The sequence below is a fragment of the Akebia trifoliata genome, chromosome 4, assembly GCF_017979445.1.
Source record: "Akebia trifoliata isolate Shusen 1 chromosome 4, ASM1797944v1, whole genome shotgun sequence".
NCBI classification, from domain to species: Eukaryota; Viridiplantae; Streptophyta; class Magnoliopsida; order Ranunculales; family Lardizabalaceae; genus Akebia; species Akebia trifoliata.
In genome coordinates this window covers 18,863,508-18,885,225 of record NC_141378.1, presented here as the reverse complement: position 1 = coordinate 18,885,225, position 21,718 = coordinate 18,863,508, and the positions used below count along the sequence as shown (strand labels likewise).

The following is a 21,718-nucleotide window of genomic DNA, read 5'->3' as shown; positions in this document are numbered from 1 at the left end:
GAAATAGTTTTATTGGCACCCCAACTTTTACTTATTCTCAATCATTCACTTGTTTTATTTATTTTTAATGAGGGTGTAATAAGTAAAAGTTGGGGTGCCAATAGCAGCTCTCCAATTCTATTGTGGTGGAAAACTAGCGTACCAAACTTTTTCTCCTCTCTTCAAGTGGGGTTGAAGAATTTAAGCTCACATCTAAAATATGGTATATATGTAGATATAAAATTACCGTATAACAATCCAACACGATGCATAATAGCAATATTCTTCAATCAACAACCACGATAAACCCATCAAATGAAATTTATGTTCTAAACAAACCATCAACTACATGTTAACAGTAAAATCCAAATTAAATACAAACAGTATAGATCATCAAGAGTTTGATATAGTTGAAGCATAACACCAATAAAAAGACCTCACACTGTGGCACTGGAGGAAGCGTTACACTTTCCCTGCAACCACATCAATCGTCTCTCGTTCTTGAGAGATATGAAAGTCTCCCTAGCATTTGGGTTCTCAAATAGATCCAAAGCAACAAAGTATAGACGTTGGTCAAGGCCTTGCATCTCGTCTAATACTTTAACACAATTGCTTATAGTAAATCGATCATCACTTTTCATTGCAGTTGCCCTCAACTTCGAGGCCGCTGCTATCTCCAACATAGCATCCACTATAGCATCATTGGTACCCTTGCGATTTCTCTTAGGACGAACTGCACTCAATGGTGTCGCAGATCGACGCTTGTTGTTGCGACCATTTGATATGTTTACATCCTCTCCTGAGCTTGATGAAGCATCGTCTTGGACAGGCATAGATGGTGCACCGGGATTAACAGACATGCTAGCAGTTTTTGAGCATTGCAACAAATCTGAAGTCTTGATTCCAATCGACACTTCATCCAAAGGAAAAAAGTTGTAAAACCCATGAATGTATTTTATCAAAAACAACAGTTGCTCATTCTGATAAATAATATACATCACCAATAAAGAGAGTCATAAAGCCCAAATATATTTATACACTAGAATTTGCCCATGCCGTAAAGGGGTAAGAGAGGAAAGATAGTAAAGTTAGCGGGGCATATTGAAAAGAGGGTAAAAGAAGAAAGATAGTAAAATTGGAGGGATATTATTAAAAAAAGGAGGGGGGGGGGAGGAAAAACAATAAAGTTGAAGGGGTGAAGCAGAAAGGTCACATAGTGTGGACCCCACAAAATTGTGTGTGGGTGGGTGGGTGGGGGAGAAAAGACAATAATGTTGAAGGGGTGAAGAGGAAAGGCAAGATAGTGTGGATCTTACAAAATTGTAACTGAGTGGTACATTTATCCCCCCACAAAACTATAGTTGAGTGGAACCCACCATTGTGATTTATTATATATATGTATGTATGTATGTATATGATTTTGATACCAATACCTGGTATCAAAATTCCCTTGATTTTCTACTCAAAATTCCATCGTCTTCTACTGTCCCTAAAAATACTATCTTGTCTTGAGGTTTGAAGGTTGGAGAGGATTGATTTTCATGATGAAAAATCAAGCTTTGAAGATGACTGGTTATAAGGAACAGTGGGTGGGGGGGAGGGAATCAAGGATTTCTGGCTACATGTTGAAGACAAGGGCATTCAGGTCATTTTCTATAAATCTATCACAGAAGACTAAGTTCAAGGGGGCCACGGCATCCATTTGAAAACAGAGGGTGGCATCTTAAATATCCTCCAAAACATGGAGGGGCACATGTATAAGTTTTCTTAAAACAGCCAAAAAGGGCTACATAAATAATGGTAGAATTTTTTTTTTTTTTTTTTGGATAAATGATGGAAGAAAATATATTCTCAACAGTTCACTTCAAAGTTAGCCATGGACCATAGCTAAAATAGACCAACAGTGTACCGTATTCAAAGTCATTTCCTTACAACAAGAAATGTAAGAGGAAAAAAACACAGTAAATGAGATGGCCTTCTCTCAGGTGAAATAGATAGATATTAACAATGAAGTTTATGAGTGTTTACCTATGAATGCAAGGGAAGATGCTACGAACGCGTTGGACAGAGCTTTAAAAAGGCCTTGTGTGTTTACAAGTCAAACTATTAATGATTGTACTCCTCTATAACCTTGTGTATGCCACCTTCATGCATGCATCTGAAAAAAAAAAGGATTGAACATAAAACTTGCCAATTAAATATAAATGAGATATTAGCAGCCTCAAAAAAAACACTCCAATTAAAGATTAAAACACACTCATCAAAAATTACAAAGGTTTGACTCAAATTATAATCTCAACATTACAACACTCAGTTCAAACAATTACAGTGGTTGTTTACAATTATGATTAAGCTCATTTAAAATTCTAAACCCAAAAAATAGAAATCTAGCAAAAAAGGAAAAAGGGAGAGAGAAAGCTTCTATTGGCACCGCAACTTTTACTCATCCAAAACCATTCACTTATTTTCTTTATTTTTAATTGAGGTGTAATAAGTAAAAGTTGGGGTGCCAGTAGCAGCTCTCTACAAAAATCAGCAGCAAAGTATGATAGCAGATTCCAGTTTGTTCTTGGGAATAGGAATTTTTGCAAAGTTAAAATAGACAGGCAGATAAAGATTAAAATCCATCTAATGAGATATTAGCAGCGTGGGAATGATTAAGGAGAACCCCCCCCCCCCACCCCCCAACGTCCATCCCGCGCATTCACCCAACCTGATGCCAAAATTTATCACATGAGAGTTCAAATCGTAGGTAGGGTGACAAAGTGGAACTCATGATTTTCATCCTCGGAAAATTGCATGTCAAACAAACTACAAGATTGCTAGGAAGGTAGGGTGCCCGTCATGGCAGGACATGTGACCGATGAGCTCCATGACGATGCTCATGATCCAAAAATGCATAAGCTGATTGGAGGATGGCACTATAAGTCAAGGAGTCCAAAAATCTAGAGAACGTCAACAACTCTTCAAATTTTATTTTTATTTTTGGAAGGTAACAACTCTTCAAATTCATTCAATCTCAATTGAATTTCCTTATACTGCCTACTGCCAACTCGATCCCATGGAGGATCGAGTTTGGAAGAAAAAGATTGAGTAAGCATAATAGAAGTGTGGCATGGACATCTAAGCTTCAGATTTTTCACTCATAACTATTAAAGGCTTTATTAAAAGTGTGGCATGGACTCATTCGATGGCATGGACATAGCCATTCAAGGAGAGTAAACGGCTTTATTAAAAGTTGTTTCGAGTGCTCCATTGCTCTTTATGTTCAGCTTTTCTTACCCAGTGGTCATTACTAATAGGCTTGAGAAGCAACTTGAGAGGTGTTGTAAATACCAGTAACACATCTTTAGAACTCAAAAGTTTGGTTCGTCCAAAAGTCTGTCAAGCAGAGTAGAGTCAACAATCATTAAGCTACACGCATGGCAAGGGGGCATGAATTATAGACATTGAGCTGGGGAGTCGAAATATAAAGGTCTGAAAGGAATTTAAAAACTGATAAACTTTAGATTTACTCTCTCTCTCTGCCCAATGTGGGTGCTACTAAGGTTGTCAATGGGTCGAGCGTGGCCGTAAACGGTTCTAAGCTAATTGCGACTCAAAATCTTTGCCCAAATCAGGCCCATCTAATGGTTGAGCCGGGGCAAATAAAAATATCTATCTCCAAGCCCAACTTGTTTCGCAAGTGTTCAAGCCTATTTACGAATCAGGTCAAGCCAGTCTGTATATTTCTTATACAAGTATAAATATAACTATAATATATTGTAAATAAAATCGTAATATAAGTTATTGGGTGGGATTGTCAACAAGCCTAGCTTCCAAGCTCAAGCCTGAAACTAAACATGAATCAGACCTAGCCTGGCTCGATAACTAAATAGGCTTAGTAACACCACCTAAACCCAGCCCACAACAGATTGGGCCGGGAAAAAAGACAAATTGACAGCCCTAGTACATATTATAAAACTCAAGTCCGAAAGAAAACTTCTCTCTGCATTTGAACTTTTTTGTTCTTCCTTACAATGCACCTTTACAGATATGGGGAATGGAACACTCAATAAAATAAACAAATTACATCATAAAAGGTGATTCTATTAATGGTTTAAAAGTGATATGGCTGAAGTTTTACAAATTGGAAAGGAATAGGAGTAGGGAGGCAAGATAACTAGCTATACTAACCAGGAGGGGATCGAGTGTTTTGGCTCACAAAAGGGAACAACCTTCTTAATTAACTCCAACATTGTAGTAAGCTCTTTGGATGGTAGGCGCAACGTGCAATAGAAGGATAATAATTGTCCCAAAATGTATAAAAGATTCTATCTTAGAACATATGGGTCTTGGGTAATAGAGATAGGAGTGCAATTGTGAAAGTTACAATTAAAATTTGAGGAATTAACTTGAATATGCTTAAGGAAATGAAGATTGGTAGTATGGATGATGAACTCATTGTCCTCTTTGGAATATTTGAGACACAGAGTTGTGGTTTCTTGGCCTTGGGCACAACAAGTGGAATTGCTATCATTGGGACAAAAGAGTGACTCAAGTTGAGGACGTGTTAGTCGGGGGGTTTCAATATCATTGTTATGTAGTCATGATGGGAATCAAGTTGTGTGAGTGTTTATAAATGTTTAAGTGCCTACCAATAGATTTCCTAAAGTTCAATTCTGGCATTCTGGCCCTTTGCTAGGTGGGCACGATATTCATTGGATAGATTTTTTATTTATAGCATGCAACATTAAAACACTTTTTGAATGTATCCGATGATATGTGTACCTATTTCAAACCATGGCCCTTTGCTAGGTGGGCATTATATTCATTCAACCCTTCCACTTTGAGTAAATGTGGACCTAACATCTACATTTTGTTTTTTTTCTCAGAATGGGAAATGATGGAGATCTTTTTCCTTTGTAGGCTGGGTAAGTTACATTTCGTTGTAAACATAAAGCGCCAAAGGAAAAGAAAAAAAAAAAAAATCCAAGCAATAGAATGAGGAGTTTGGTAGGATGCACTTAAAAGAGAAGTCATTACTAGAAAAAAAAAAAAAAATCATGATCGATTGGAAAGAGGTTAAGGGCATGTCCTTTATTTATTTATTTATTTGTGCGTGTATGTGTGTGTGTGTGTGTGTGGGGGGGGGGGGGGGGGGGATGAAGCTAAAGGCTCATATCCAAAGGATATTTAAATTGGAGGGAGATTCCTCAAAAAAAAAAAAAAATCAAGGCTTGAGGAATACTATAACACAAGTTATTTTTTAAGGAACATCTAACGCCAGCAAGATTACCAAAAACATATTGAAGCTCATGGTTAAGTGTGGTCTTTTCAAAGGGGGTAATGGTATGAGGGGGTGGATTTCTATGGGAAGACGTTTTTAAAAACTATTTCATTCATACCCAACTTAGATGGACTCCACTTTGAAAACATCATGTCTAAGCGTTAGACTACGTTGGAAAGAGTGTTTGAGGAAGTTGTGGCTACCATTAGTATAAGGCTATGGGGCCATATGGTTTTTCTATAACCTTCTTCAAGGTTAGTTCGGACGTGATCCATGAGAATTTTATGAAAATATTGAGAGGTTGATATGGATTTTTTGCTCAAATAGTATTTTCAAGATTTTCACAAACAAATGCATCAACTCTTCGAAGGTATCCCAACAACTTTTTGGGAATTGATATTGAGAACGCTTATTAGCATGTCAATCAGGGATCCTCAGATTATTTGCTTGGATGGATGGGATTTCACACTAAATGGAGAATGGTTGCTTTGTGTTGAGTGTTAATTTTCCTCCACTCTCAAATAGTGGCATACCCCACTTGTCCCCCATGATCCTCATATAATAATAGAAATTGCCTTCCCTAACACCAATTGGTTTTGGGGTTAATGGTTAGTTATCAGTTTGCCAGTTATTTTTTAAGTTCTAGAGGATTGAGATAGGGCTACCCTCTTTCTCCATTTTCTATTTATTGTAGTGGTCAAAGTGTTGGGAAGATTGCACTTTATGGTGAAGTTGGTGTGGATAGCCAAAAGTTTTTCCATGTACATTTTTCAGAAGATACGTTGTTACTTGTAATAGCTTCTAATTCGTAGTTGAGTCTCTTGAGGGATCTCTTCGTTGTTTTTAAGTAGTTGTAGGGTTTCGAATAGACCTGTTTGGATAACATTGAGGATCTTGCAAATCTCTTGGGGTACTAATAGAGTTTTCTTCACTATACCTCAGTCCTCCCCCCTGGGGCTAAATACCAATGTAGAGCTATTTGGGGCCATTTTCTGAAAGAGTTAGATAGAGATTAGCTTCTTGGAAGTCATGTAATCTAAAGGTGGCAAGGTGGTGATCACGAACACCTTTTCAAACACATACGCTACTATTTAGCATTTTTATGGTCCCAATGGACATTGTCAATGAAAATCGAGAAACTTGTCAAGGATTTCTTACAGAATGATAGCAGTGACAATTACAAGTATCATTTAGTGGACTGGAGGATCATGTGTATCCCAAGTAGGGTGGTATTGGACTCAAGAAACTTAGGCTTATAAATACGTCCTCCTAGTCAGGGGCGAAGCCAAGATTTTTGCCCATGTGGGGGCAACCAAGAGTAGGAATTTTTTTGTGGGGACAACTAAGAGAAAAAAAATAGTTGTGGGGGCAACTAAGAGTGGAAAAAAATTGTGGGGGCAATAGTTGCAGATTTTTTTATCTGCCGCTAAAATCGATTGTAATAGCTCACTAATCCATAGATTTTGAAAATTCTTGTGGGGGCAAGTGCCCCCACTGTAAATCCTCCCCCGCTCCTAGTAAATGGTTGTGGAGCTCGAGTCAAGAGCTATCCAATATTTGGAAGAAGACCATAACAGCCAAGTATAGGTCTAGGAACTTATGCTAAGAAAAGCGAGGATATGAATTCCGCTAATGGTTGTAGCTTCTAAAAGGGCATTCAAAACTTATTTTGATAAAGAGTTATTCTACAAAGTAGGTAAAGGAGATAGGGGCCTTTTCAGGGTAGATTGTTAATGCAAGAGGCTTCCTCATAATATTTAGTATTTAGTATTTGGTTCGGTAATGATCTAGGGATTTGTGGAGCAATAATATATTACTTCATCCAAACTGGACACGTGACACCTAAAAGTGCCTATCTTAATACTAGAACTGATGCAACACATATCCCAAGGCACTAGCTAATGTGCATCTTGAAGGGCAGGCGATTTAGTACATACCAAGAGCAACACTTGACTCATCTATCGTGTCACATGACATGATTGAGATTTGAGCTTTAATTGATTAAGAAAATCTCCAAACGGAAATACTCTTTTAATGGAAGAGTTACCTTATTTTAAAGGATATTGATTGGACAATAATAATTTTAATTAAAATGATTTTTTTGGGTAGCTTTTTTTTTATCTATTTAAAGAGAGATTATGTATTTTAAGGGGGGGAAAGGCATGCAACATCATTATTGAAAAATTTAATAGAATGGTTCTTGGAGCCTAAGGACATATTCATTGTATTTACGACAAACCTTGTAAACAAGGTTCCTTTTTTTTTCAATTGTGTTTAATTTTATGTTCTTATGTGATTGAATAGGATTTTACCCAAACATATGAGTGTTTGTAGAGAGATTGGGAGCAGTGTAGTTAAGGGCAAAAGGTGCACTTAAGGCGCAAAGACCTCCTACTGCCTGAGGCGCGTGCCTGAGTAAAGTAAGGAAAAATAAAATTATAAAAATCAATTTATTTATTTATTTTTGATTTGGCAAGCTGCACATACCTTCCTACCAGGCATGTGTCAACAGTTAAATAGCCACCTTTTTGGTGGAGGGCAATATAGAAATTCGAAGTCATGACCTGGGGAGCAAACCCAGTCAATCTTGCCATCTCAGCTAACCCCTAGTGGTTAATAAAAAAAATTATATATTGAAATGTGGGATCTAAATATTGTAAAATTATCATATGTATAAATGTGAGTTTTTACAAACAAGTTAAAGTATTCAACACTTCAAGAAGAAAAATGATCAATAGTAAAAGAAAGAGTAGAAAGGAATAAGGAGAACGAGAAGAGGGGAAGAAAAAGAAGTATAAGTAGAGATAGAAGTAGACGTGGACCAACAACATGTGTTGTTGCTGCCATGGCACAACAACTAGGGTTATCAATGGCAGGTTCAAGTCAAGCTTGGTTGAGCCCTAACCAGAACCTAAAAAGGTAGGGACTCTACCTTAGACTAGTTTTATACTCTTATCTGGCCTAAGTCGACTAAGCCCTTAAGGGCTTGGGGTGAGTAGAAATCACCATATGTAAAATTCAATATTTTTAGTGGTAAAAAATTGAATATAAAATTATACAAATAATACAATTAAATCTAAAACTAGTGTCTCGTTTAAACAAATTAAGTTATTTTCAGTGAAGCGCATGCCTGGTGCGCCTTGACTAAGGCATAGTCAAGGCACGTGCCTTGGTCTGCCTCACTTAAATTGCCTCGCCTCACATGTATTAAGGTGCCTTTGGTTCGCCCCGCCTTGACTAAACTGCTCGACAAGTCAACGTCATAAAAAAATTTCCCTCCATGGCCTTCACTATTTTGTCTTAAGAGATGGACTATGCAAAAAAATATAAATTTGGAAGAGATTTTGGACCCCCAAATGAAATAAAAGGAAACAACAAGGCCAATAGCATAACCCAAAGTAGTATAAAAAGATTTTACTAAGAAAGACCCGTCATAGTTTCTCAATCATAACAATATATTAGAACTCATTCAAAAGGAAAATATGGATATCTTTGATCTAATAGGCTAGACTAGTTATTGAGTCGATTTCCCAATCATTGAGGTTGGTCCTAAAGTAAAATCATGTGTAGAGAAAAATCTGGATGTTTTTGGTCTCATGAATCCCTCTACAAACACTCATAAGTTTGGGTATATCATATTCGATCACATAAGAATACAAAAATAAACATAAAAAAATAAGAAATTTGTTAACGGGAATCATTATGAATCCAATGACTACATCCCTAGGCTCCAATATTCCCCAAAATTTTCTAAGAATAATGTGTTACATTTTTTCTCCCCGTTACAATAGATAACAATCTGTTTTTAAATAGGTAAAAAGCCACCCAAAAGGAATCTTGTCAATAAAAATTTCTAACTATCAATCAACCCTAAAATAAGGTAATTCCTCCATCAATTAAGAATCTATCCATGTGGGAATTATATTCCTAATTAGATATGCTCAAATTTCAATCATATCGTGTGGCATGATACATAAGCCTAGTTTAGATCTTAGGAAATGCACCTAGAATATAGATCGTCGAATACGTATCAACCAGTGCCTTGGAATGTGCATTGAAACAACCTTAACATCAAGATACACACTTTTGGGTACCATGTGTTCAATTCGGAGGAAGTAATATCATATCACTCCACAATAAGTTCCTTTTGAAGGTGGAAGTAGATATTGCCTTCGAAAATACTTTAACTTTTTTTCGGACATTATATTGACTTATTTGGTGCGCATAACTTGAACAAATTGATTACCGAAAAACTTTCACATGTCATGTAGAATCAAACCAACTGAGTTAAGGAAAATGCCCCAACCTTCATTTCAACTCCGTAGAATTGAATCAACTAAGTTAGGGATGATGCCTAACTCAATCCCCTCTTCGACTCCATAAAGTCAAAATAATTGAGTAAAGGAAAATGCCCACAGCCTTTACCTTAACTCTGTAGAGTCGGGCCAATTGAATAAAGGGAAATGCCCCAACGTCTACTTTAGCTTTGTAGAATCGAATCAACTAAGTTGGGGAAAATGCCCGACTTAGCCCCTAGTCCGACTTTATATAGTCAATTCAACTAAGGGAATAACCATCAATCCGTAATCTAACTTTTAGAATCAGTTCAACTAAAGGAAGAATCCACATCCCTTAACGCAACTTGTACAATTGATTCTATTGTGAGAAGAATCCCCGACCCTTAATCCAACTTTGCAAAGTTAGTTCAACTGAGGGAAAGAGCCTCAACCCCTAATCCAACTTTGTAGAGTCGGTCCAACTAAGAAGAACCTCCAACCCTTGATCCAACTTTGTCGAGTCAGATCAACTAAGGAAAGAACCTCGCCCCTAATCTGACTTCGTAGAGTTGGTTGCTAGGTAGAGTCAAGTTTACCAACATAGACTTTTGACGGACTCGTTCGAGTCAAGTTGCTGAGTTAGGACACTATTGATAACTTAAACTTTTAATTGAACTCCCTCGAGTCAGGTTGCTAAGTCAAGTCCCAATCGATCAATTTAGATTTTTGATTGGACTCTTGTGCGTCGGATTGATAAATTGGGTCCCTATTGACCAACTTAAACTTTGGACTAGACTACCTTAAGTCGGGTACCAATTAATCGACTTAAACATTAGACTAACGTCTCCTCAAGTAGGCTTTCCTTGAGGTTCTATTCAAATTGCTTAATAGTTTTGGTAACCTGAATTTTTAAAGCAACAGGAGCAAAGAAGAAAATAATCTACTAAAATAACGGGACAATAAGCCTCAGATTATTTTCTATAAAACCACTTTTCTTAGATAACTTTTGAGCATGTCTCCCTGACAAGTCGAACAAAAGGTCATTTTTTTGTCATCATGGTCTAATCCACATCATTTAACCAATCTTACAAGGGCATTTTAAAGTCACATATCAAAAATCAATACCATGCACCCCAAACAAATCCTTATCACCTTCACCTTTTTTTTAACTTCCTACCTTTTACCAGAGAAATGTGATATACAAGTATATCCTTCAAAAAATCCATATTGAACACTAATAGGAATGTGATTAGAAAACATTCAGCATACATTTAACATGTATGCGCCACTTTTAAATTCCACACCATGTTTTTAATTTTTTCTTATTTTTTTCTCATCGGAAGATTAAAATAGCTCTCAATCCATTGCACTACTTTCATCAAATACTAGCAACATCTCCAATTGGACATATTTCTTGGTTGCCATTGCATGAAATCACCAGCCCAAATCAGATGCAACAGAGTTTGACTTGGCCACTCCCAATTTGATTCGGCTATTACAAAAAATGGTATCGATAAGCTCCAAATGATATTCCACTGGAAAATCAAAGCCCCTTTGATTCGGTTGACTCAGAGTCAAATCCAAGTCAAATTGAGTCGATTAAGTTTTGAGTGACGTTAGTGCTCTCAACCAAGACACTAACCTAAGCAAAATTAGAATAACCACTTACAACAACCGAATATCGAAGTACCCATGCAATCATGAAAACTGTCGATTTCCCTCTCAGTGTCATAATAGAAAGCAAAGAATCCCACAATGAATCCGAATCCTTATTGATTTTAGGATCCAAAGAAAGTAAATGTAGAATGGGAGCACGTATATGAAGGAAGATAAAACTGATTCGATGATGATGATTATTGTGGAGGGTATTTCTCGGGAGCAATTGACACGTGGCAATCTTGGAGAATCATAACCAGCTCTCAAAGTCGAAGGGTGAATGCATCGAGCTACATAAAACTGACCTTCGCAAACACTCTAAGTATGTAGGTCGGGTATGCCCTGTGAGACCTAACAAGTCAAGTGAAACAACTCTTGCATTGGTAGATTAGGTGTGACAACTCCTAGGATTGACAGATCAGGTGTAACAACTCCTGCGATTGACAGATCAGGGAGTAGGCACAACTACTCCGGCATAAGTCATTAAGGGTATCCTAGGAAATCCATGAGCAAGGAACTCTATAAATACCAAGCAGCTACTCACACAAGAGATTAGAAAAAATCTTCCTAGAGAGAACTTTATTAGCTTGGCATTAAAAGTCCAACTTGATCGTTGGAGTGGTTTTGTTGCAGGCCACCAACTGAGCTTAGGAATTCTCAAGGAGGATCTCGAGCTAGAGCGAAAATCTGCATCTACAATTTAGTGTCATCTGTAGGATGCGTTACAAGGAGAAAAATGACCAGTATGGTGAGGGCAAGAGGTGAAGGAAGTGGAGAGCCATCAAACCCCTTACCAGTAGATCCACCTCCATCACTGCAAGATCCAATACTTGCGATGTATCATTTGTTAACAAAGATGAGAGAAAAAATGTGTAGGGGGTTAGAGAAGCAGAACGATGAGATCATGGCGATAACGAGAGAAAGCAAGGAGCTCAGCCAGAGATTGGGCGAGGGAACTAAGACAAGAGGACGTCTGGAGGGAGAAGGTAGCCAGGGGCACGTGCTCCGTGCGGCAAAACAAACTAAGGGTGATTAAACTGTGGATTCGACAGTAGTAAGAACGCAGCAGGGAAGTTCTAAAGCTCGGAATCCAATGACAAAAGGAGAAGTCGAAAAGATGCTGAGAATGAGGGGTAAGGAACTCATTTAATGAAGGGACCCGGGATAGAGAGCTCGGAATGCCATTCGAGAACTTAGGGGGACGCCGTTCTCACCAGCAATAATGACCTCTGACCCCCCGAGAGCGTTTCACCTACCAAAATTCGAAATGTACGACGAAACGAGGGATCCTATGGATCATATCTTCCACTACAGGATATGTCGTGGTTCCAAGGGCTGCTTGCTAGCTCAATAGCAAATTTTTCCGAACTGGAGACATTCGTCGAACAGTTCATCCACTTACGTAAGGTCAGAGTGAACGTGTTTTTTAACCTACGACAGGAGGTCAACGAGAGTATACGTTCCTTTATGACTCGATTCCGGACGAGGAGTCTAGTTGTCGAGAGTATGGACGAGGCAACCGCTTGCGCGGCCTATGTAGTTGCAATCATCCCCGGAACTCGGTTGCATGAGTCACTGATCAAGTCTGACCCCTTACTCGAAGACCTCTATGGGAAAGTCGAAAAGTACATCCTAGTAGAAGAATCGATGAAAAGCAAAGGGCGAGTAGCATAGACAATTGCTAACAATAAGACGGATCCGGAGGCCCCGAAAATAGCCACCGAGCCAAGTGATGGGGGTAGCAGGGAGAGACGGTGAGACCCATAGGAGCAATCGAGGTGGAAGAGATGACGAACCTACACACCGTTCAACGAGAAGCTGTCTATGATATTGAGGCACATACGTGGCGACCCCGGCTTCGTGCAACCACCTCGAGATTACCGAGGAAAGCCGGGAAAACCATACTGTGAATATCACGGAGCAGAAGACCACCCGACCAAAGATTGCTATAAACTATGGCATATTGTGCAAGATATGATCAAGAATGGGAAACTCAAGAGATATATAGCCTCCACAGCCAGAGAAAGACGAGGGGAGCAAGGAGAAGAAATTCAAAAACCACGACCCCAACTACCCAGGGAAGAGAAACAACACGAACCTGAGGGGCGCAGGGTAGTACACACTATCTCGGGGATGTATGAGTCGAAAAGGCAGTCGAAGCATCTGGCCATAGCGAAGGTAATGAAGATATGCCACGAGATCAGTATCAACCAAGTGTCCTCAAGTATCGACAAAGCACGAAGATCGAGCCTCGCCGCGGGGGAACAGGCAATAGCATTCACAAAAGACGACCTCTGAGGTATAGCTATGCCTCACCAAGACGCGATTGTAATAGTGTTGTCGATCGAGAGTGTAGACCTCAGAAGAATTCTGGTGGACGCAGGCAGTGTGGTGGACATCCTCTTCTTGGAAGCGGCGAAGAAGATGAGGATCTCGGAGAGCCTTGTGCCAATTCAAACTACTGTGTTCGGATTCAACGGAGCCCCGATTACCTCGGTAGGAAAAATCACACTCCCTATCACAACTAGAACAAGGGTGGTTATGACAAGGCTCATAGTGATCGATGCAGATTTGGCATGTAATGCCATCCTCGGGAGGAGGTGGCTACACAAGATGAAGGCCGTTTCGTCAACCTACCATCAGATAATTCGGTTCCCGAGCAAATATGTGGTGATGGAGATCAGAGGGGGCCAAGAAATGGCCCAGAGGTGTTTTACCTCGGCCTTAAAGCCTAGGAAATGTAAAGGAACTAAGCCTCTGAAGAAGAAAAAGGAGCCACCTGTCGAAGACGAGTGGTTATAGCAATTACAGAAAGAATCGCGGATAGAACAGGCAACAACAGTCGAAGAAGTAGAGCAAGTAGACCTTGAGACTAACAGGAAGCAACTAATTAGCATTGGGACAACACTGCTAGAGGTGGAACGGGAGATGTTGTTGCGGTTTCTAAGGGCCAATAAAGATGTTTTCGCATAGTATTTTGAGGACATGCCAGGGATAGACCCCCTCATTGCTTGCCACCGATTAAATGTCAATGAGACATTTCACCCAATTCGACAAAAACTAGGAAGATTGTTGCCATGCCTGAGGCAAGGGGTGAATGAAGAGATTGGCATACTCTTAAGGGCGGGGTTCATTAGAGAAGTTAAGTACCCCAAGTGGATAGCGAATATAGTAGCAGTGCCGAAGAAGGACGGCAAGGTTAAGGTATGCATTGACTTCACCAACCTCAACAAAACCTGCCCTAAAGATAGCTTCCCTTTGCCGAGGATCGATAGACTGGTTGATGCCACCTCGGGGTATGAAAGGATGTCTTTCATGGATTGATATTCGGGTTACAACCAGATCCCCCTGGCAATGGAGGACCAGGAGAGAACATCTTTCATGACCAAGCAAGGGCTATTCTATTTCAAAGTTATGCCTTTCGGATTAATAAATGCAGGGGCAACCTATCAGAGGCTGGTGACCAAAATGTTCGCGGATATGATAGGAAGAATGGTCGAAGTGTACATCGACGATCTGCTAGTGAAAAGTAAAAGAACAGAAGACCACTTAAGAGACCTCGAAGAGACGTTCGAGCGCCTAAGGGGATATCGAATGAGGTTAAACCCAAAAAAATGTGTGTTCGGGGTATCTTCTGGGAAGTTCCTCGGACATATCGTTACAAAAAGAGGGATTGAGGCTAACCTTAATCAAATACGATCTTTGATTGAGATGATGAGTCCGAAGAACCTGAAGCAGGTGCAAACTTTAGCCGGAAAGATAATAGCCCAAAATAGGTTCATATCTCGAGTCTCGGATAGATGTCGTCCATTGTTCAACTTGTTGAAAAAAGGAAAAGGTTTCGTGTGGAGTGAAGAATGCGATACAGCCTTCCACAACTTGAAGAAATACCTTGAACAGTTACCCATACTCAGTACTCCAGAATAAGGGGAGGAGTTGGGAATTTATCTAGCAGCCACGACATTGTCCATAAGCTCGGGCGAGAATGTCCTAATCTATTACATCAGCAAAACGCTCAACTTGTCAAAGATCAAATACACAAAAATCGAGAAAGTCGGCTTATCCTTAGTGTACTCAGCCCACAAACTCCGACCATACTTTGTCTCATCGAATCCGGGTAGTAACTAACCACCCGTTGAAGGACATGATGTACAGGTTGGATAAGTCCAGAAGAATGCCAATATGGGGCAGTAACTCTTGGGGAGTACGATCTGCAGTTCGAGGGTCGAACAATGTTAAAGGGGCAAGTGTTGGTAGATTTCCCAATTGAAGATCCTGATTGGGAAGAAGAAGAAACAGTAGAGGAGACCAACACATGGAGCAAACAGACAGGGTGGAGGATGTTTGTTGACAGATTGTCAAATTACACTAGGTCAGGCGTCGAGATAGTATTGATAACCCCAAGTAACGACAGGCTCGAGAAAGTGTTGAAGCTCAGGTACGGGGCTTCGAACAACGAGGCAGAATATGAAACCGTCATAAACAGGCTCAAAATGGCGAAAGACCTCAAGATCGACAGACTTACGGTGTTTACAGACTCGCAGTTAGTTGCAAATCAGTGCAGTGGGGAGTGCGAGGGAAAAGATGAACAAATGGCAAAGTATTTGGCGGCGGTGAGGAAAGAACTCAACTGGTTCACTGAGGTATAAATAAATGAAATTTCGAGGGATGAGAACAAGCATACTGATTTGCTAACGTTCATTGCTTCAATGCTCGGAGATTTGGAATCTCGAGCGATACCTATGGAATACCAGCGAATGGCAAGCATCGACTTCCAGCCAGAAAAATGTATGCAGATCAACCAAACGTTGGGGTGGATACACAACTACATAGAATACCTCTAAACAAAACCCTCCCTCATGACAAGAAGAAGGCCAGGAACCTCCTTTACAAGATCGGGAGGTACACACTCGTCGACGGAGAACTATATAGGAAGTCATTCGGAGAACCACTCTTGAAATGTTTAAATTCGAAAGAATCCGAGCTCGTGATGGCAGAGATACATGAGGGGATATGCAGGAATCATGTGGGAGGATGGTCGCTGGTGAATAAAGCAGTAACACAGTTATTTTTTGCCAAGGATGCAGGAGGATTGTAAAAGGTATGTCAAGACATGCAACAAATGTTAGAGGTATGCTCACCTCAACCTCCAACCCTCTAACGAGTTTCATCGGAAACATCTCCCTAGCCATTCGCCATCTAGGGAATGGATATTGTCGGACCCCTACCTCGAGGAAAAAGGGGGTAAAACGTTCATATTGGTGACAACAGACTACTTCACCAAGTAGGTAGAAGTTGTCCCTCTCACTCGGATAAGGGATGAGGAAGTTAATAAGTTTACATGGGAGCATGTCATAACGCACATTAGAATCCCCTATGCATTAATCTCAAACAACAAGACACAATTTAAGGGGGGCGAGTGTAGTCATTATAAAAAGTACGGAATCCGCTCATTCCAATCGTCTTTGAGGTATCCGCAAGGAAATGGACAGGCAAAAGCTTCAAACAAGACTATTCTCGATAACCTAAAGAAAAGACTGACCGAGCACAAAGGGAAGTGGGTGGAAGAATTGCACAGTGTATTATGGGCATACTGAACAACACCCCGACGGGCCACGGGACTGATGTCGTTTACATTGGCATATGGAACGGAGGTCGTCATCCCTACCGATGTGCAAGTCCCTACAGCTAGAACGCAAGTCGCTGAGACAAGCATGAACAAGGATATGATAGCTTGAAATTTGGACTAGCTAGACGAAACTTAGGAGAGAGTGGAGGAAAGGCTTGCACTGTATCAACAGCAACTGAAAAGGTCTTACAACAGGAAGGTACGGAAGGAGTTCAAGGTCGGGGATATGGTGTTAAGGAAGGTATTCGCCAACACAAAACTTAATAACGGAAAGTTCAGGGCTAATTGAGAGGGATCATACATCGTGTATAAAGTCGAGGAAGTAGGAGTGTATTATTTAAAAACAATACCAGGAGATGTAATCACAGCACCATGGAATGCCTTCAATCTCAAAAGATACTATCAATAAAATATCTTATCTCCAAGCTCAATTGCATTCCTTTATTCTAGCAAAAAGCCTTGGCCCTTTACTGGTGCCGAGCCCAACTGGGGAGTTGGTCTAGCGAAATACCTTGGCCCATCACTAGTGCTGAGCCCAATTGGGGAGTTGGTTTAACGAAAAGCCTTGGCCTTTCACTAGCGCCAAGCCCAACTAAGAAGTTCATTGAGTGAAAAGCCTTGGCCCTCTGTTAGCGCTAAGGAATTTGTCTAGCAAAAAAGCCTTGGTGTGTTTTTTATCTAAACCCGATCTGGGGCTTTGAACAATTTTTTAGAGGATCTGGCCAGTCACGAAAGGAACTTGACCATATAAAACTAGGCACCTACTCTTTTACTTAAATCTCCAGTTAGCCCAAAAAAGTTACTGAGTCGATAACTCGGATTGATCAGATTTACATAACAAATAAAGATAGGGAAGTTCTTAGGGTTACTTGTTTCAGAGACAAAGATCACAAATTAAAACAAGCAAAGAAGCAAACTTGTCATTAATAAAGATATGGTCATTACATGTAAAGAAAGGTTGATTCATATTTAAAGATTACAAAACTAAACTAAACATCGACGGAACAATTGGCATCATCAAGGGCTTGCTCATTAGTTTGCTCAGGAGGTGCTGATCCGTTCTTCTTGGCTAGCCCGACTTTTTTCAATTTGGCTTTAAGCTTATTATACGCCTTCTCCCACGCCAATTCCGAGGCAGCGAGTTGAGATTGAAGAGAGGCAAGTTCCTCTTCGAGCACCTTTTCTTTTTCGGCATCCTTGGCCTCAAGTTGCCCCTTCAGCGAAGCGACTTCCCCCTCCGCCAAAGCAAAATTCCTCTTCACCAATTCCAACTCGGACATTGTGTCCTCCAAACTACCTTGGATCCTTAGAGAATGGGACGCAGCAGCATCCCTTTCGCTTTGGAGCTTTGCGAGCTCCTCAGCTTTGTCACGATCGATCAGCTCTGTGTCCCTCGACTGTCTGAGCTTGGCCACGGCTTGCTGAACTTGGAAGTCATCAAATTATAAGCAAGTGTTGAAGCTCGATGTAAAATGATAAAAGAAAGTCGAGAGAGTAAAAAGAGTCACCGTGATTAGTGCTCGGAAGGTATCACGGAAAAATCTCGTCGGATCCTCAGCGAAGTGCCTGTTGGTAATTGCAAGGTCCCTCGAGAGGACTGACGATTCGAAAAAAGCACGCGCAACCCGAGAGTTGGTTAACGCAGAATCCTGGACTGTCACTGGTTGGCCACCCACGATCGGGTTGACCACCCATGGGGAGGGTGGGGAATTGGTTTCCCTGTGCCCCAACCCAATTGTGGAAGCTAAGGCTTGGGATGGCTTAACAGGGGCCAGAGGGGTGGTAGTGACAACCGTTGGGGTGGGGACTCGGGGAATGTTAGTTGAGGGTCAGTGCCCCTCCTAAGCCTCTTGAGAAGCGGATGGTCATCTTCTTTTTCATCTCTGAGGTTGGATAGAGGCACCTCCATCACCTCATCCTTGGAATCATCGGAATTGAGGGTGGGGGCTAGGCAGTTCGAACGGAGAGACATATCCTCATTGTCTGAAGGTTGAGGGCGGGGATGGGTCGCTTAGGTCGATTAGCGGGGAGAAATGACTCGGTCGCGTGATGGTACAACCCCGGATTGGACAGCAAATGAGTAATAACCACAGAGTCCCCGACACTTTTATCTTTGCTTGGGTCTGGAATAATGAGAGAATAAGAGTCAAAACCTCGTAGAATTGCGTGGAAAATTGAAAGAAGGAAAAGAGAAAAACTCACCATGGCCATTAAAGGAATTGTACGCGAGAAAGGAAACTCATCCCCTGGAGCACTCTCCCACCGACCGGTCAACTTTATTGGGAACAAGAACCATTCCTTGTCCGAGTCAGGGAGCTGGAACAAGGATAGCTTCTGTCTCCTCTTAGTTAAATAAAAAAATCCTACCTTTTTGGGGCACCTCTTCAAGGCGAATTAGGCCCTGATGTCGAGAAGTCCAAGTTGCAAACCCTCATCTAACCGAGCATTCATGTGCTCGAGGCCATGGATTAAGCGGAAAAAGTTCCCACTCATTTGGCCTAGGGCCTTTCGATAAAAGTTCAGCACCTCCCAAGTTAGCCTGCTTAATGGAACTCGGAGGCCAGCCTTAAGTTGCCCCCAGTACACCACTGTAGTACCTGGGGAAAAGCTCTGAGAGGACGAGGGTTCATCCATGAAGGACATACCCACATCGTCCTGATCTTGGCCAACAGAGGGCACGTGGGGGAATAGGTATTCCCCCTAGCCATGAGAAGACAAAAAAGTGAAAGAAAAATAAATTTTTGAGGAGAGGAATGGGGTTTTGACCTCTAAGCTTATGAAAGTAACTGGAAGGTGGAGCTTGAGGGACTTGAGGAGCTTGAGGGACTTAAAGGAGCTTGCGAATGCCTTGCAGATACCGAGCCAAGATGAATGCAGGAGCAAAAGACAAGGGAGCAGAAAAAGAAAACATAGAGGGAGAAAACAGAGAGTGAAGAGTAAAAATGAAAAATGAGAAGGAACGAAGTATATATAGGCCTAAGAAGCCTCAAGATGCGTAACAAAATAAAAGGCCAGGATGTCTTCAAGGAACGTGGCAATAATGAAGATGACGACGCATTCATTGGTGTAAGAAACGAGGTGAAAGGTACGAACACTCAAGGCGCCACGTGTGTACAGTGCATAAATGCCCCGCATAAGGGAACAGTCGGGAGCACGCGGTACGAAGGCAATAACTACGTGCACCGTCCTCGAAGTTTGAACAGCCAAACATCAGGAGTTGACGCAATCAATGAGCCAAACTAAGACTAACACCCAACTAGAGATCACCACGTGTCAACATTTTCATTTTGCAATCTTGGGGTTTCTGATCAAAATCCAAAACCTCGAGAGGGGGTAGTGTGGAGGGTATTTCTCAGGAGCGATTGACACGTAGCAATCCTGGAGAATCATAACTGCCTCTCCAAGTCGAGGGATGAATGCACCAAGCTACATTAAACTGACCTTCGCAAGCACTCTAAGTATGTAGGTCGGGTATGCCTTGTGAGACTTGACAAGTCAAGTGAAACAACTCTTGCATTGGCAGATCAGGTGTAACAACTCCTGGGATTGACAGATTAGGTGTAACAACTGCTGCAATTGATAAATCAGGGAACAGGCACAATTACTCTGGCAGAAGTCACTAAGGGAATCCTAGGAAATTCATGAGCAAGGAACTCTATAAATACCAGGCAACAACTCACACAAAAGGTTAGAAAAAATCTTCCTAGAGAGAACTTTATTAGTTCGGCATTAAAAATCTAACTTAATCGTCGGAGTGGTTTTGTTACAGGCCACCCATCGAGTTTAGGAATTCTTAAGGAGGATCTCGAGGTAGAGCGAAAATCTGCATCTACAATTATGATATGCTAAGTACCTAAACCAATATGCCGAAAGGCCTAGACCTATTGAAACACATTAAATTTATAATACATGATAAAATAACACTAAAAAATGCATCGATTAATCATGATTTAATCGACAATATTTAAATTTGTGATTTAATCACTATTTAAAATAAAATAAAAAATCACAGAGTTTTGTCACTCTGCTTTGGCAATAACAAACCACCATGTTCCGCAGCCAACATACATGAGGACTTTCACTTTGGGCTTTTTTTCGTGACTTGAACCTGAGACGTTAGATTGGCTCTGACACCAAATGTTAGGTACCTAAACCAATACTCCAAAAGGTGTAAAAAAAAATTTATTTTTCTATAACAGAAGTGCTATTTAGATTGATGAGAAATTCTCAAAAAAATTCAACATACCGATCTCAAAACACAGTAGCATTATATCAGAGGTCGGGACGAACAACAAACACATAAATAAACAAACAAAAATGTAACCAAAAAAAAAAAGGAAATACTTACCTCGCTCTCTTCTTTGTCTTCGGTTGGGTTTGTTGAATGCGCGAGAGAGGGAAGGGAACGATGGTACGGGATGCGTGCGGTTTTAGGTGCCCTATCTGGGATTTTGAGATGTCGTTGTCTGGAGTGACAGTCCAGTAGATCTTAGAAGTACGGGTGCAATTTGATCGATTCAAACCGAGAGCTGTAGATTGGCTTGATTTGGTTATAATGAAATTAGCTTAGCTTGAGATCCGGTTCTTTGATCATGTCTTGTATAGAATCGAACCAAATCAACAACCGAATCCTTATATTAATAAAATTATAAATGAATATTATTACCTATTTAATAAATTACATCCATTTTTTTTATAGATGAAATGATTATCCTTTTATGGATAAATTAATAACTCACTTTAATTTATGAAAAAATTATTGACTTTTTTGTAATGGATACATTAATGATTTTTTTTTATTATACGAGATTTCATAATAAAAATTATTTATTTTTATGAAAAATATATTGATCCCATTAGATTATTAAGATATTGACAACCTATAAAACCGAATCAAGAACCAAACTA

The 21,718-nt window shown here is 40.4% G+C and overlaps 2 protein-coding genes across 3 annotated transcripts; one reads left to right on the top strand and one right to left on the bottom strand.

The window, feature by feature from the left end:
• Positions 1–191: 191 nt before the first annotated feature.
• Positions 192–21,408, bottom strand: LOC147404318 (uncharacterized). 2 transcript variants are annotated; one of them, XM_086440201.1, is made up of 4 exons: positions 21,159–21,408; positions 20,879–20,958; positions 2,008–2,137; positions 192–892 (listed from the first exon to the last, which is right to left on the bottom strand). In XM_086440201.1, the coding sequence occupies exon 4, from the start codon at positions 837–839 to the stop codon at positions 417–419; it is 423 nt and encodes a 140-aa protein (XP_086296327.1). In that variant the 5' UTR covers positions 840–892; positions 2,008–2,137; positions 20,879–20,958; positions 21,159–21,408; the 3' UTR covers positions 192–416. The 2 variants fall into 2 exon arrangements, with proteins under 2 accessions (XP_086296327.1, XP_086296326.1); XM_086440200.1 differs by lacking the exon at positions 20,879–20,958.
• LOC147404319 (uncharacterized) lies at positions 13,489–13,983 on the top strand. Its single transcript, XM_086437838.1, has one exon. The coding sequence runs from the start codon at positions 13,489–13,491 to the stop codon at positions 13,981–13,983; it is 495 nt and encodes a 164-aa protein (XP_086293964.1).
• Positions 21,409–21,718: the final 310 nt, after the last annotated feature.